This window comes from Gymnodraco acuticeps, unplaced genomic scaffold (genome assembly GCF_902827175.1).
Source record: "Gymnodraco acuticeps unplaced genomic scaffold, fGymAcu1.1, whole genome shotgun sequence".
In the NCBI taxonomy this organism is placed as follows: domain Eukaryota; kingdom Metazoa; phylum Chordata; class Actinopteri; order Perciformes; family Bathydraconidae; genus Gymnodraco; species Gymnodraco acuticeps.
Genome location: NW_022992315.1, coordinates 136529 through 154693, shown reverse-complemented (window position 1 = coordinate 154693; position 18165 = coordinate 136529). Strand labels below are relative to the sequence as shown.

At 42.6% G+C, this 18165-nt stretch overlaps 1 protein-coding gene across 1 annotated transcript; it reads right to left on the bottom strand.

The window, feature by feature from the left end:
* Positions 1-11747: 11747 nt before the first annotated feature.
* On the bottom strand, positions 11748-13309 carry plekhf1 (pleckstrin homology domain containing, family F (with FYVE domain) member 1). Its single transcript, XM_034208408.1, has 2 exons — positions 12953-13309; positions 11748-12650 (listed from the first exon to the last, which is right to left on the bottom strand). Exons 1-2 carry the CDS (start codon positions 13197-13199, stop codon positions 12043-12045), a joined length of 855 nt encoding a protein of 284 aa, XP_034064299.1. The 5' UTR covers positions 13200-13309; the 3' UTR covers positions 11748-12042.
* Between the last annotated feature and the right edge of the window lie 4856 nt (positions 13310-18165).

Here is an 18165-nt window from a genome sequence, read left to right as displayed (position 1 = left end):
CACGGGTCTGATTTTCAAGAACCGCTCCCGCCCCGCACCCGCGACATGCAATACCGAACCCGCCCCGCTACCCGCACATATTGCCAATTAGTTCCGCAACCCGACCCGACCCGTCGGCACAAGATCCGCAACCCGACCCGAACCCGCATAGCCTATATATGAGCAGTGAAAACGTGCAATTATTAACACACGCAGTTTCATATTTGTCTCAGAAAGCGTGGGATGTTGGTTATTTTCTCCATCTAGGATGACACAAAAAGCCTCCCAGACGTTGGATTTTGCTCTTGAGGAAGTGTTATTGAAAATGCTGTATTCTCCGCTAGAGAGCTTCACCTCAGCCATTCGAATGTGGCGGCGCACAGCAGCAGATTGATGCGCTGCAGAGGTTATGATTATGCGCGGTCCCGCGGGGGAGAGGTCTGAGGATTTTAAACATTAAACTAATTTATTATTATTTTAATATATTTATTATGCAATACCCGCGACCCGACCCGCATCATCTTTGTTTTACCCAGAACCGAACCCGGAAAAAAGCGTTTGAAAAAATACCACCCGCGAATCACCTTTTTTGCGGGTCACCCGTCGGGTACCCGCGGGTACCCGACCCGATGCAGGACTCTGATCTAGGGTCACACCCAGATTCCTTGCAGTCTGAGTCGGGGAAACAACTGAGGTGCCGATGTTGATTGTTAGGTCAAAAGTGGGACAATCTTTTCCCGGGAGGAAGAGCAGCTCAGTCTTGTCAAGGTTGAGCTTGAGGTGATGAGCAGACATCCACTGAGAGATGTCAGCTAGACAAGCAGAGATGCGTGCGACGACCTGGGTCTCTGAGCGGGGAAAGGACAGAATTAATTGGGTGTCGTCAGCGTAGCAGTGGTAAGAAAAACCATGCGGGCTAATGACTGATCCGAGCGAGTTTGTGTACAGGGAGAAGAGGAGGGGACCAAGAACAGAGCCCTGAGGGACCCCTGTAGTTAATTGACAAGGGTCGGACTCAGACCCTCTCCAAGTCACCCTGTAGGTACGGTCTTTCAGGTACGGTCTTTCAGGCCTGAAACTCCAAGTTTTTGGAGAGTGCGAAGGAGGATCTGATGATTCACCGTGTCGAATGCAGCAGACAGGTCCAACAGGATGATGACAGAGGAGAGGGATGCAGTTTTGGCAGTGTGCAGTTCCTCCGTGACAGCAATGAGAGCAGTTTCTGTGGAGTGACCTGCCTTGAAACCAGACTGGTGCGGATCCAGAAAGTTGTTCTGATTGAGATAACAGGAGAGTTGTTTAAAGACAGCGCGTTCAAGTGATTTAGACAGGAACGGGAGGAGAGAGACAGGCCTGTAGTTTATAACATCAGACGGGTTGAGAGTGGGTTTCTTTAGGAGAGGGTTTACTCTTGCCTCCTTGAGACTGTTTGGAAAGTGACCAGAAGTTAGAGAAGTGTTGATGAAATGGGTGAGAAACGGTAGAATATCAGGAGCGATAGTCTGAAGGAGGTTTGAAGGGATAGGGTCCAGAGGACAGGTGGTGGCAGAGGTAATGAGGGTAAGAACCTCACTTGGAGAGAGAGGGGAAAAGGAGGTTAGTGTGTTGGTGGAAAGAGGGTCTAGTGACCCAGCGGTGAGTAAAGGTGAGTCAGAAAAAGAAGAGCGAATATCATCAACCTTTTTTTCAAAGTGGTTAACAAAGTCGCTTGACAGAAGTGAGGAGGGGGGAGGGGCTTTTGGAGGGTCCAAGAGGGTTGAGAAGATGGAAAATAGTTTTTTAGGATTGGAATAGGAAGATTGGATCTTATCTTGAAAGAAAGTGCTTTTTGCCTGAGAGATCGAAGCAGAGAAAGAGGAGAGGAGAGCCTGATAGGTTAGGAGGTCGTCACGGTGTTTGGATTTCCACCGTTTCCGCTCTGCTGCCCTAAGGACAGTTCTATTAGCACGCAGTGCATCATTTAGCCAGGGAGCAGGAGGGGACTGACGAGCCTGCCGAGATGTGAGAGGACAGAGAGAGTCCAGAGTGGATGAGAGAGTAGAGAGGAGAGTTTCTGCAGCAGAGTTTGGAGGCAGGAGTTGGAACGAGTCAGAAGAAGGGAGGGCTGAGAGCACCGACGAGGCAAAGGTAGAGGGGGAGAGGGAGCGAAGGTTACGGCGGACAAGTGCAGGATGAGAAGAGATTAGTTTGTTATGTTTGGAAAGGGGTAGAGAGAATGAAATTAAGAAGTGATCGGATGTGTGGAGCGGGTTTACAGAGAGGTTAGAAGTAGCGCAGTTCCTTGAGAATATGAGATCAAGGACATTGCCAGCTTTATGAGTCGGTGGGGACGGAGACAGTGAGAAAGCAAAGGCGGTTAACAGAGATGTTAGTTCGTCTATCTTCCCTGTCTGGAGGTTGAAGTCTCCGAGAAGTACAGCGGGAGGGCCAGTTTCAGGGATGTGTGAGAGGAGATTATCTAATTCCTCCAAGAAGTCCCCCAAGGCGCCTGGTGGACGGTAGAGAACAACAATGGTTAACTGTATAGGATGGGTTACTGTGACGGCATGGAATTCAAAGGTGGAAGGAGTGAAGTTAGGTAGTTTAAAGAGGGAAAAGCTCAATTTGGGAGAGAGCAGGAGACCAGTGCCACCTCCTCTGCCAGTTGGTCTGGGTGTATGGGAGAAGGAATATACAGTGGAGAGAGCTGCTGGGGTGGATGTGTTGGATGGAGTAATCCAGGTCTCAGTGAGAGCAAGGAAATCCAGAGACTGCAGGGAGGCGTAGCCAGAGATGAAGTCAGCCTTAGGAACAGCTGACTGGCAGTTCCACAGGCCACCTGAAACTAGATGTTGGATCTCAGTGGAGCATGTGGGATAGACGAGAGCAGGCCGGTTATATCGATTACGAGATACACAGGGCCAGTGATAATTGTGAGAAGACACATGAACAGGAATGGAGAAAATACACATGATTATAGCATGAGGGGCTAAACAACCAAATAAAAGAATAAAAGAAAACACCAGCGATACTTAGCTCAATCAAAGTAAGATTTGCCTCCTCTTTGCCTCCCTCGTGACTCCCACAGGACTCTAATGTCTTTGCCAGTCTTACTCCCACAGGACTCTAATGTCTTTGCCAGTCTTAGCCTGTCTGACGCTGAAGCTGACGCTCCAGGAAAGTGCTACCTAAAATGGACACCTGATTGCCGAGTTCTCACAGCTGTGGGGCAACGTCCCTTTAATTAGTTAACTCTGCAGCTGGTGGCCCTCAAAAGGAAATCTAGACTGGCTTCCTCCTGATGTGTTATTGTCTTTTAAGTCAATTACATTAAACCCTAAGTTATAAAGTTATGAGTTTAACCCTTAATACAGTTACACCTACTCAATAAAGCTCTTAGTATTCTACAAATGTTTAAATCAAAGTTAACCCTAGCAGTCAGTTAGTTCACTTTTAAGGTTTCAATCAAATGACTTGTCCCAAGTTTCTGCCTGACAGATACTGTAGCGGTTTTGAGTTTTGAAATCACAATTCCAGTCAGATCAACTACAGAGCATTGATACAGAGTACACACACTGAAACAGAGAAGTCTAAAAACACAATGTTACTCACACAATTCTAGAAGTCTCCAGTAGCTTTCTTGTCAAAATCGTGTTGCACACTATAATCTCACTGTTGCCCTTCGTAAGGCCATCGTGAGGGCATCTTGTTATCATCGGTGCCATCGGGCATTCGCCACGATCAGAGTGAGGGTGAATGCACCGATGATAACACGAAGATGATACGATTTGACAAGATGCCCTCACGAGTGCCTTACGAAGTTGCCGCTCACGAAGTTGCTGCCGGAGCCTGAGAAACTCCACCGGCGGTCATACGATGGCTTAGATGCCCTCACGAATGGCCCGATATTGCTACGATCATAGCCGAATTTGAACATTTCCTTTATCGTGTGTCCATCGGGTGTCAATTTCGGGACAGTGTGACAGGGCCTTAAAGGCAAGACATAAGCTGACTTCCATACTTTTGGAATTGTGTTAGTGCTGAGGGAGAGGTTAAAAAGAGTAGTGAGAGGTGGAGCAATAAAATCTGCAGCTAACTTTAAAAAGAAAGGTTCTAAGTTGTCCGGGCCAGCCGGTTTCCTAGGATCTAACTTGGATAATGCTTCATGAACAATACCAATAGTTAAAGGAGTAAAACTGAAAGGGTTTTCCAGACCACATTGTTCAGAGTCAAGGATTGGAGCGTTCACAGAAGCAGAAGTACAGTCAGTGACAGAATCAAACAGAGAACCACAGGACACAAAATGCTTATTAAAGCAATTTAGCATAGTGGCCCTGTCTGATATAGTGCCAGATGCTGTGGTAATGCACGGAGGTAGCTCATTTGGGATATCACCAGTGGAAATCGATTTTATGGCTTTCCAAAATGTCCTAGGATTATTCAGATTCTTTGTGGTTACTGACAGATAGTACTTTGACTTAGCACTTTTTATTTGAGATGTGAAGCTATTTCTTAACTGCCTAAAACGTAGCCACTCTACCTCTGAGCCTGATTTCCTAGCCTTAGCCCAAGCATTATTTCTCTCATGAAGTAGACTGGACAGCTTAGCAGAAAACCAGGGATTGTTTCGTCCCTTTACTCTAAATTTACGCAGAGGTGCATCTCTATCTATAATTTTTATAAAACCAAGATAAAAATAAGACCATGCAGTTTCTACATCAGCACACAGATTGATTTTACCCCAATCAAAATCAAACAGATCATGTAAAAAACCCTGCTCCACAAAGTGTTTTTTGTCTCTCTTTGTGATGATACGTGGTTTAACCTTTTGGATCTTAGTGTCCCTAATTGTGGCTACAACACAGTGGTCACTCACATCATTAGCAAATACTCCCACAGATGAGTATTTATGTGGAACATTTGTTAAAATTAGATAAATTAAGGAGGATTTATTTGGGGACTTAATATTTGGGTGAGTAGGACTGTCTATAATCTGGTTTTTAAAATCCTCTGACACAGAAGTTAACCAGTCCCAATTAAAATCACCAAGCAGCACTATTTCCTTGTAGGAAAGTTGTGATAACAGTTTTGCCAATGACGATAAAGAGTCCTTGACAGCCGAGGGGGCCCTGTAGCAGCCCACCACCGTGACCTGTTGACCCTTTGTTACCTCAATATTCACGGCTAAAAATTCTAGCTGTTTACTAACAGATTTGGAAACCATATTAGTTACACAAAACTTATTTTTCACATAAATGGCAACGCCACCACCTTTTTTAGGCCGGTCAGTACGATATACACTGTAACCATTTATGTAAATGTCAGAGGCCAAAATAGATTTATCTAGCCACGTTTCTGATAAGACAATGACATCAGCATCAGTCGAACTCGCCCAAATACGGACAAAATCTAATTTAGGTAACAGACTACGCACATTTAAATGAATTAAACCTAGCCCAGATCTAGATATAAAATCAGCAGGAGTAGCTATTTGACTAATACTGCTAGGTGGACCTGGATTTGGCTGTACATTTCCTGATAGTAACAACAACAAAAATACCAAGCACCTTTTCCTCTTAATCAACACACATACATTGTCAGCTGTTCTAGAGTCACCAGCAAACTTCGCGAAAGTGAGATTAGAGTTTAAAAAACAATTCTGAAGGACCATCGTGGCAGGCATGTGAGAAAGACAAACATTTTCCGAAATTAATGTCCGCGACAGTGCAACCAGCAATTGTTTGTGCAACACCTCCGAAACTGTACAGGGGATGTCCACTGCGGGCGGCAGAACATACCCGAATCCAGTAGATTTTTCAGGATAACTAGCGATCTTCTCCTTGTCCAGCACAGCCAAGAAAAGGCACAGCAGAAACACGACACCCGCCATTCTCCCAGTCCAGCACAACAGTATCCACACTGTTCCCGGAGCAAGAACCACGCCAGGACAGCAGCAAGAACCAGCAGGGAGGCAGCAGCGTAGCAACCCTCCAGGTTTCTCCGCAGTATCTCAGATCAGGCCTTCGCACCCGTAGAAGCAGAAACAGGCAGGAGCAGGCCTTCACACCGGAACCAAGACAGGTGGATGGCACCAGAGCAGGCCTCCGATCCAGCAGAACACGGGCCTTCCTCCGTGACAATCCTCTTCCGCTCCCAGCACACGACAAAAATATGAAATGGAAAGACAAATTGAAGCAAACCAGTGTGTCGAAGTGTGTTCCAGGAGAATCACAAAGCCAACCACTGTCCCAAGACCAGCCTGAGCTCTCTAGCTACCCAGATCACCTGTATCCAACCAGCCAGCCAGCCTCACCTCCTAGCTCTCTTTTTCAATGAACAACTGTAACACTTACCAGCTGACTCTGTCTCCTCCAGTACATGTGACAAAAATAAGTACTTTTTATGAAAAATGTCACCTAACATGTCAGCAAAGGCAAATGTTGATGCATTAACATGTAGACAACATTGTAATGTACAATCATCAAAGGTATATCTGTAAAAAGAGTGAAGGGAATATTGTCAAAGGTATATTTCTCTCCAGTAGTAATACAACATCAGCAAAAAGATCTTCAAATTAATGATGTCTCCACCACCACTGAGCAGATACAAAGATAAATAAATACCAGATCTTGTGAAGTTATTTGTTATTATATAAACTATGATTAATTGAACCTAATTAGCTGGGAAGAATGCTTATGTATATAAACATTCTTTAGACCAAATATAATACCCTTAACATGTCATTTGTGTAACAATAATCTGACTTGAATAATAAGGATGAATAATGGAACAAAGGGGAGAAAGGGGAGATTTAAAATATCCAAAGCTCCTGAATGCCAGGTATACACGGCTGGGAACATCTGCCATTGTTGTCGAGAGAATCGGTGAAAACCTTTAAAGCTGGATAAAAGGGCTCACATCCACCTGCATCATATTTACTCATCAAGGTGTCAGCAGGAGAAATGTCTACACAATACATCCAGGGTAGTACGATTTGATGGGATGTCGCAACATGAGCATGGCTTCGTTGGTATGACGTTTTTACCCAGTTGAAATAAAGTAAAGTTTGGAGGATTGGAACCAGACACTATAATACTGTTAATATTGTATTATATGTAGAGATACATGTTTTCTTTCTTACATTTTAAGGGTTAAGTTCAACTGCTGCAATCACTGCACCTGCCCTAGCGGGCTTTCAGGAGACCTTTTCTTCCTTGAGACAGTTTATGACTTTATTTCCTCATGTGAATCAGTTCACTGCTCCAAGGTGTCTTCTTTTAGAAACAGTTCTACATATTATTGTTCTCTGTAGACAGTGTGCCAGAGGGAGGTAAGTCAAACAGGTTTGACTCCAAAGTCAAAGCCGAGGTCACTGCTGGTTTTCCCGTCAGTGGGAAAACCAGGTTTTTCAGGTTTGTTTTAAGGTATGACCTGTATGTTGTGGGAAAGTATCCAGAAGCGTGTCCATTGGTGTGCAATGTTTACCCACTGAAGGGACTTTTACTTTGAATCGGGAAATACCAGACTCTAATGATGACATGGTTCCAGTAATAGTCACGTCATTTTATCGTAAGCCGCCACACCCCTCTCTATCTGTTAGGGAAACATTGCCAGCATTGTGACATCAACAATCAAATGCAAAAATATTCAAAATACCAAAAAGATCATGTTATTTCCAAGTATTTGGAGGCCTCTCATGTCTGAAACATGTAAATAATGTTGTGAATATTGTCAGCAGTAGTGAACTGCTGACAGAACTGTTTTCATTGCAGCAAGAGTCAGGTCAAACATGTTAAACATCACCAAGTGTCACACTAAGAGCTACTGCCTTGCTTGCAGCACTAGGTCCGCAGGGCTTTCACCTTCACAATTTTAAGCAAAGAGACATTTACCAACCAGGAAGAGATTCAAAATGACCAGAAAGAGAAATAAATAGCCACAAAGAGAGACAAAAAAAAACTGCCAACAGCTTCAAGGAGACTCATGAGGACTATGAAACGGGGAAACTCAATTATGCTTAAAATGACTTCAAAGAGACTCAAACTGATAACAAAAGAAAAGGGCAAAAAAAAACCTTTGACAAAAAAAATGACTACAAAAAGATTAAAACAATTATTACTGGAAAAAAACCTTTGACAACTATAAAGTCTTGCTCCAATAAGGTGGTGCGGGAATGACTCCTAAACACGGAAATGTGTCAGCTTTTTACCACTTCAGATTCCCTCGTGGGCACTAGGGACATCTGGGCACCTCGATGTACAATTGCCTATTTTGTCCAAAATGTTAAAAAATAAAATATTTGAAAAATGGTATTAAGTAATGCAAAGTATACATGATGTGAACATGCACGGTACATCATTATTAGACTTAATGTTATCCTGCAACCAACCATTTTCCCAGCATTTTCCCATCAATCACACACACACACACACACACACACACACCACACACACACACACACACACACACACACACACACACCACACACACACACACACACACACACACACACACACACACACACACACACACACACACACACACGCAGAAGACCCGAGACAGATCTCCACTCACGGGCTTTACCCAACTGTGTTTTTCTTCCCACTGTTGTAAGACACACGTCTTTTCTTTTTAGAAGGGCCAGGGCCCAGAACCACATCCTCTCTCTCTTCTCCTCTTTCATTATCACCTCCTCCACCGGCAGCGCTCATTTCCCCACACGACTGAACAGGCTGACATGCCACGCAAACAATGATGCCGCGACCGCGGCCCACGGGAGAAAAACACACACACACACACACACACACGCGCGCGTGCGAGCATTGTGCCTGCCCTGTCAACTGAGCGGTCCTAGCGCCCTTCGGATACAGTACACAAACAGACAGGCACGCAGCCAGACACACTGCATTGCGCGCAAACAGAAAAATATTTTTTATTTTTCCCTTTACACGGGAGTCCGGGACAAACAAAGTCCCGCCCCTTTTGGCTCAAATACGGGGCGTCCCGGCTAATACGGGACGGTTGGCAACCCTACTTAGCAGGGACGATGTCAAGTCATGCTACCATGATGTTTTTTATTCATAGCCTTACCTTAGCTAAGAGAACAAAACATGTACATACATGAACATTTGATATAGCCACAGGTCCTTCTTTTGTGCGTATTTCCAAGGGAGTTCTTGCTATGCTAACACTAGCTTTAAGGCTATGAGCTAAAAAGGTCAGCATGGTAACCTGCTGATTCCTACATTTGATTGTCATTATTTTTTGCAGATGTTTGATTATACACCAAACTGACAAAAATGACGAAGATGAAGCCTTAATATTGACCTGATGAAAGCATAAGATAAAAAGAGAGCCCCACAGGATGAACTGTAATGACTTGGTGAAGAAAATGTGTGTGCTTATCACTATCTATCCAACCTTGGTTACACGAGGGGAACGGTCAGTTCACCAAAGTCAGGAGGATTCATCTTCTTGGAACTATGAAAGTTTATATAACGTCAAAGACATACAACATTGCAGTATATTGTACTGTATATTATACAATATATAATGTGCTGTATTAGTATTAACCCTTGTGTGGTGTTCGGGTCAAATTGACCCGATTTCCATTTTCAATGAATAAAAAAACGTATAAGGATATTTTCATTCAACCTGAAACTCAATGGTCGGGGCTTATTTATTGTGAAGGACATGTGGAATTGTTTTAATTTTTTTCCACTTATGAAAAAATGCCCACCCGCATTTATGTCCTTCATAAGAGGTTCGGGTCAATCTGACCCGGATACAATACCAGGACAGACAGACAGAGAAAAACACACACAAACTAAAGAGACACACACACACACACACACACACACACACACACACACACACACACACACACACACACACACACACACACACACACACACACACACACACACACAATTGTATGCATAGAGAAGCTGTTTGATCCTGTTTTCCCTTGATCTTTACCCTTTGTAGTGTGTACACAAAACTATCCTAGAACATTATAAACATTTTAGATCTTCCAGAAATGTATAAACATTTTACATTTTCTCGCACTGTCCCCCCTCGCACCTGCACGCCGGAGGAGGGACTAAACAGAGACATAACCTCAGTGTAGTAACAGTGTAGTGCAGAACTACAATTATCTACCAACAAAATGGCCAAAAGATATTCTGCTCAGAGCCTTGGAGCTAATAATGGATGAGAGTGAGTGGAATGCATTAGAGGAACACGGTGAAGTGGAACAGGAAGACATTTCTGAAGATGAGGATAATGTGGAGGTAAACTCAGAATTTGACAGCAAATTGGAAGATGAACTTGACTCAGAGCCAGCTGCTGGAAGACCCCACAGCCAGCCGCTAAAGGACCCCCACAGCCAGCCGCAAGAAGACCCCCACAGCCAGCCGCAAGAAGACCCCCACAGTCAGCTTCGGGAAGACCCCCACAGCCAGCCGCAAGAAGACCCCCACAGCCAGCCGCAAGAAGACCCCCACAGCCAGCCGCAAGAAGACCCCCACAGTCAGCTTCTGGAAGACCCCCACAGCCAGCCGCAAGAAGACCCCCACAGCCAGCCGCAAGAAGACCCCCACAGTCAGCTTCTGGAAGACCCCCACAGCCAGCTGTGAGGTCTGTGGACCCTCAAATGACTCCAAGACACAGACTACATGCAGCAACTGCAACAAGTACATCTGTGCTGTACACACGAAGAAGTTCTGCACATCATGTGTTTCCTAAACGGACTTGCCCATTGACTCACATGATGTTCTGCAGCGTCACTTCATCAATATAGTTTTCGGATATACTGTATTTTATGATAAGTGACTGTTAATTGTTTTTATTTGCTTTGTGTTTATATCTGTTCTATGTCATTTATATGGATGTTTCATTCTCTCTCTATTTCACAGCCAAATACTTTTGGATGTGTGGTTCTTGTGTTCCAATTGCTGATAAATTGCTTTATTTCCTTCAGGGCTTTGATTATTATATGACAGATTAAAAATAATAAACATTAATGAAAAAATGTTTCATTTACATTAGTCCTAGAAAAGCATGAGCAACATGTAAACCTAGTTTTTATTACAGTGTATTTTTTTCAACATAAATTACATTTTTATCACAAAAAACGATGGACACTTCCATTGTTACATTTGATCTAGCAAAGAGTATTTTAAAAAACTAATCATATATTTCATTTATATTGTTGGGGAATGAGTTAAAGACAATATATATAAGGAATTGTGCATGTTGAATTTAGTTCTGTATTTGTTTTAAACCCTGAAATATGTCCCGGGTCAATTTGACCCGAACATTACCAAAGGGTGTGAAATGTGAACATAACACAAGGATATGAATGTTGAATTTGCATGGTATAAGTGTTTGGCTGCTTATGGTAAAGTAAGTCCTAGTGCCAGGGTATAGATAAAGGATCAAAGGGAATGCTTATTTAAAAAACTCATCATTTTTTAGAGGTAAATAAAATCAATCACTTCTATAACTATATATACATGGAGAAATTAGCATCGCAATGCCTGTATTCAATGCATAGGATAATGAATATGATGAATATCACATAGTATGGCCATAACAGTCATCTTATCACAATGTGTATGGGGGATATTGGAATTGTTAAAAAAACTGTGGTCGTTTATGATCCACATACTGTATGATGCCCATTTGACCATGACTGTCTTTCTGTTCACAGTAAATATCTTAGAGGCTTTGTTGCACAGAATATCCTGACTGATAGCCGTAGTAACACTCCAATCATCACAGAAAGATTTTGACTTTGAAAGTGCTTTATTTGTCATGTGACGCATGCATCAGGTCCAAATGCTCTCATGTGCACAAACATTAACATAGACATACGTGACTGAAACCAGCCTTAAATAAAATAGTGTAACAAATCAAGTTCACAGCAATAGTTTCCACAAACAGCAAAATGTGAAACAAAAATATAGAAACCTACAAATTCAATTCAATATGTACAAAATAGTTTGACTTTATAAAGTATTGTTTTGTTTAGTCATAATGCCTTGCAAAGCTGCTTTAGTTGTGTGTCCATGTTAGTCCAACTCATGTGAGGGGCCTCACATGCTCTGGTTTCAGGTAGACATATGTGGACCAGGAGTCCATTAGAGAGTCCATCCATCTGCTGGGGTCATGCTCCTCCAGCTGCTCCTCTGCCTCCTCTTCCTCACTGCACCAATCCACCTCATCTTCATCGGAGCATATCTTGTCGGTGCTGCTCCCCATCCCACGAGACTCCTCCTTGATCTCTGCTCGATGTTTCGTTGTGGAAAGGCTGGAGTGACACATGTTGCAGACCCTCAAGAACTTAGTGGGGTGAATGTGTTCGATTACTGCTCGCTTCTTGGAGCAAGCCCCGCAGACCACAAAGCCGCATTTCCGGCAGTGGTGACGCCGGTGGGTCACGCTGAAGCTGTTGGAGCAGCGCATGCAGACCGCAGAGGCCTGGTCGGGGATCCAGGTAACGGCGAAGTCGGGTCTTGGCCTGGAGCCGGCGCTATGCAGCCTGGACTGGCACTCCTCGATGTGTTCGATCCAGGCTCGCTTCTCCTCGTACGAGACCGCCGCCATGTAGAAGGACTTGCGTGGGGTGCGCAATAACCATTGGTTCCTCATTTTCGTGCTGTCCTCCAAGTCCTCTATCTGGATGTACTCTGAAATGATGCAAAAAGGGTTTGTTAGGACAAGGCTACAAAGGTGAACATGATTTGGCATTTAGGCCTGCACAAAACGGTGTGGCAAGTTATGCCATGTAAGCAGAGAGAAGTGTTAACAAGATTATGTTTGATAAATGCAACGGATTGCAATAGATTTAACAAACAAAGGCAATGCTTTATTGCAGAAAAAATTGCTTCTAACTGTTTTGGCCCTTTATTGTTGTTTATTACAGAAGCACGAAAGTTATGGAACAATTAAGCTTTATCTTTCTCCTTAGAGGAATTTGTAAGTTGCTCACCTAGAGGGATGACCTGCTGCTTTTTGTTCCATCGTCCGTTCAAAATGATGCTGCCGTACACCAGCACATCGTTGAAGAGGAAGAAGACTTTGGGCTGTGGCCCCCGGCGGCTCAGCTTCATCAGCCGGCCCTCTCCGATCAGGACCCGGCCCGGTTGGGACAAGGCCTTCCCAGACGGCCCAAATGAATTCTCCACAGCCTGGATCCGCTCACGGTTATTCTGAGCAAACATGAGCTGTTCTTCCATAGTGTCCTTGTTTGTTGTTAGCAGTATGCTGTCGTCTTTCTGCAGATAGTCCTCTGTGGCTGTTAGAAGTAGTCATGCGTGTGTGTTTTGTGTGTCTGATGAGACAGGCAGCTCTGCAGAGGTATTTAAAGCCTTAGCGCCTGGTGACATCACTGGACTTTCCAAAGCAAATTCCGCTTTCAGAAGAAAACATGTTGCAATAGGTGAGGGGGCGGGAGCTACATTTGAATTCAGAGAAAGTCACCAAAATAAAGAAATAGGAAGGAGGAAATGCCTGCATTTATTTACACAGCATTTTGACAACTGAAAATCCCTTTCTGTAGAGGAAAAGCCCTTCTGTTTTTCTGATCTTACACATAAGTCATTTTGATTCTCCTGAGAGTCAAAAAGATTCAGACTGATACGGTTAGTTCAAAGGAACCTCAGGCTTCCACATTTTTTGCTGATAATTGATGCATTTCATGCATTTATATTTTACCATCCAATGCATCATCAGCCTTTAATTAAATTGAAATGAAACACCTGAGCAAGTGAATATTGAAGTATATACTGAGGTTATGCATGCAACAAAAGGTTATTGGATGACACAAAAGGAGAAACTGGATTAATAAAGTATCAATAGAAACCTTTTTCACTCGACCAGAACAAAAGAGAGCTCAGGTTTCATGATAAACCACAGGGCAGTCAACTGGTGGAGCAGCTGCACCACATCCTGTCAACTCGTCGTTTCTTGTGTAAACTATCTACTGATTGATGCACGCTCATTAAATCTGTCTTCCTTCCTTTACAGAGGATGTATTATTTTAGTCACCGCACATCCTAACACATACTGTATACTAGCAAGCAGGGTTATGGTAAGAGGTGAATGCTTAACCACAAGAATAATATTTGAACCCTCTAAAGCCTAGCACCAATGCTACTCTATTCTACAAAACATTAAATAACTTCAATGTTTTGAGAGAGACAAGCTTAAATTGTGTCTGAACCGGGAAAATATCATTCTGTGTGGGTGACTTTTGAGTTCTTTGCCATGTAAGGTCAGTGTAGATCTTCTTGTGATAGCGATAACGTCACAACCACAGTCACAACATTTTTTAATGTGTTGTCCAGATCAAAATGAAGGCCCGCCCTTAAACAAAGGTGTGGTACACACAAGGTTGTGGGAAGCACCATTGGAGGAAATGGTTAAGGGCCCATACTATGGAGCTAATTTCCCGCCATAACTCCACAAACAAACTAAACAAGTTTTACAAATTCCCTTATGATTCATTAACAAACACAATGTGGTTTGCAAATACAAAACACCATCTACAAACTAATGCATTTAGTTTTGCAAATACATTTTTTATCTGTCAAACAAACACATTACATTTTTCTAATAAATCATGTTTCAGGGACAAATTCAGCACAGGTTCACACTAAGGATCAGGTGTGTTTTGCCTAGGTTCGATTACATTTCCCCTAAAAGCTGTGACAGTGAGCAAGCATACAGGAAACGGAAAGAGGATATATTACGCTCATTTTCAGGTTCATATTTGTATGTAGTACATTGTGATCCACTATGTTGCTGAGGAAAACAAAGGACTACAATGGCGGCGTTTCAGACGGGGGGGAGAAACTCCCTCTGGAGGAAACGTTGGGATTTTGCCTTTGCAGACCATTTACATGCACAGACAATCTATGTAACACACTACAGGCATGTAGTAACGTCATTGACCCTTAATGGGCAAGCCTATACAACCTCATGTATGAGGTTGTATAGGCTTGCCCATTAAGGGTCAATGATGGTGTCGTTTTACAGTCATTCACATTTAAGCTTCATTTCTGTTGCTCTTCCTTCTGTAGTGTCCTCACAATTTGAACTTTTTGTATTTGCACTGTGATTTATTATAATAAAGTTTGACTTGACTTGACAGGTTCTTCCCCGCACGCCAGCCGCTGCCAGTTTGGTTATAGAGGTCCAGCAGTTCTGCTCCAGCTCTACCTCTGCAGCAGCTACCCGTCACCCAGCTCCCGCTCGCCAAGCTCCCCCTCCTGACCCATCACCCAAAAGGAGCAGGTGCAAATTCTGCCCTCGCCAGATTGATGTCAAAACCAAGAAAATGTGCCAAAGATGCAATGCATACATCTGCAAAGATCACACCATTGTTACCTGCCCTGCATGCAACTGAGGGCACATTAAATGTGTAACACAGAAATGCGTGAGGTTTCCACTTTAAATTCTTGAAATAACAGTCAAGCAAGACGGGGTCAAAAATGACCCCAGAGGGCACAAGGTGTGATTAAATTATTCAAAAAGGGCATCCTTACTAAACTTTGACATATACCAGTACCAGATAAGACAAATAGTTACAATACAATATGGTCAAATTAATTCATTGTTTCAATTTTTTTTTTTATCAGAAAATGGTGTAATTTCATATAAATAAGGGTATATCGGCCCTAAATTCCAAAACTGAGGGAAACATGTGTGGTAATGGGTTGTACTGAAGTAGAACTAAAGGTGTAACACAAAATTGATTCACATTTGATACTTTATGCGTTAAATATCAGACAAGCCAGATGCGGTCATTTTTGACCCCAGAGGGCACAAGGTGCATAGCAATCGGGAGGACATTACGAGGGTTAAGAAGCAAGACAAGAAGCAAGACAAGAAGCAAGACTCGCAAATGATATGTCTATGTTAGACACTGCAATAAACATGATGTCACTCTTATTTATTACACAGCACATTTTAAAAGTACGGTGTAGTCCTGCTCTTCACGAAAAGCGTCTTGAGATAACTTCTACAATTAGTTGGTACGACATGAATAATTGTCCTGAATCTCTTAATTTTCGAAAAACTGGTGTCGGGTATAAAGAAACTTTGGTTTTAAACTTAACAATCAGATGTAAGCATTATATGTAATGGGATTATTTTTGTTGTTGCATTCATTCTGTGGAAATCACAAAGAGGCTGTTGAAAGCTGGAACTGATGTCTGACAACACTAAGGTTTTTATTAAAGGCTCGGCCAAGAAGAACAGACAAAGAAACAATACAGGTGAAAACAATTATGCAGTCACTTTGTACGTCACCATCGATTCGGAGGCAATTCTCTTCACAGATTGATCCTGCAGTAAGCCTCTTCATCTGGAGGCTTTTCAATGGCTTCCCAAATATTTGGTATTATATTAAGGAGAGAAAGACCTGACACAAGTAGAGATGTGACCTAAGGAAATGATTCTTAACATGACTAGGACAGTGTGATATCAGAATATGAATGTTTTGAAATGAAAAACTCAACACTATACATGTCTAAGGGTGACGACGACAAGGGTCTATTTCATCTCCACAAATGTTTTTCTTTTTATATGTCCTATATCCTATTTAGAATAAGTTCTGTTTTGATTGTAAGTGCAAAATCTGTTATTAGAAATGCATGGCTGTAGGGACTAGTTTTTACAACGTGGAGTGAAATAAATATATGTATGTGTGCTAACATCTGAAACAAATCCAAGCCAGACTCTATCATTAGAAAAGTGGAAATGCTAAAAGTGTTTTAGCACACAGCTGTGTGCTTGTAACATATCAGCTCATATGAATCATATGTAATACACATCACCCCCACTCTGTTCAACCTCCACTGGCTCCCGGTCAAGTCCCGCATCACCTACAAACTCCTCCTCCTCACCTACAAGTCCCTCCATGCCCTCTCCCCTCAGTACCTCACAGATCTCCTCCACCCTTACATCTCGTCCCGCACCCTTCGATCCTCAGACTCTGGCCTAATCTCCATTCCACCTTCACGCCTCCTCCCTACAGAAATCCGCAACGCCCCTTCTCTCAACATCTTCACATCAACCCTTAAAACTCATCTGTTCAACATCGCCTTCCAACAATAACTCACTCTCCCCCCGACTTACACTTCCATTTCTGCCCCGTTTTATGTTTTATGTCTTGTATGTTTCTTTGTAAAGTGACCTTGAGGTTATGAAAGGCGCTATATCAATTCAAGTTATTATTATTATTATTTATAATACTGTGACTTTAGTTTTATAACTGATTGTTTGGAGAAGGCTTTTATTTTACAAAAGACCCAAGATACATTTCTACGTGTGCAAGCCGAAAGACATTTCAACATTGTGTGTAATCATGACATAATAAACTCCTCCTTACAGATTATATTCGGCTCCAAACAGAAACAAACCTGTACGTCTGGATCAGTAATGTGATCTGAGTGAAACCTGTGTGTAATGAGGCCACACAGCTGTGATACAATAACACACTGATAACATGTCTTGGATATATAATGGAGATAAATGTGCAGCTCAGCAGTGTCAGACACGGTTAAACCCGTTCTCTGTGTGTGAGAGGCAGAGCAGGTAAAGGAGTTCAGTACACACAGTGTCATGTTTGTATTCAGTTCAGTAGTTTACAGTCCACAGAGGTTCACTTGATCTGTTACACAAAGGGTGCAGACGGACATTTGCGTCACTTTAGCTTCATCCTATTCTGTACAAAATACATTTCATAATGAAAACAAACACTGCTGTCCAACGGAAAAAATCCCCTTTTTATTTCCTCATGCACTATACACAAAGCTCTCAAAAGTAAATACCATAGTTCACAGGTTTACAGTCTAATGAGCCTAACACTACACAAGTAACTGGGCTTTATTTGAAATGTAACTGGTAAAAAGGATTTAGTGAGGATTTTCTTTGAGGAATTTTAACATATTTTCAAAAAACAACCACTTTCTGACATGTTTTTCATTGTTGTCACTCTGAAGCAGCGCTTGCAAAAAGCATGAACAAAATACTATTAGAAATGATACCAGACTTTGGTTCTTGGTTCGAGTAGCTGGTATACAATAGGTTACAAATGACAGTCTGTATTTTTACAGTGTCAGATATGTATTTAATTAACATTACAATATTGAATCCACTTGGATTGGGAAAAGGGCCGCAATTGGGACATCCCTATTA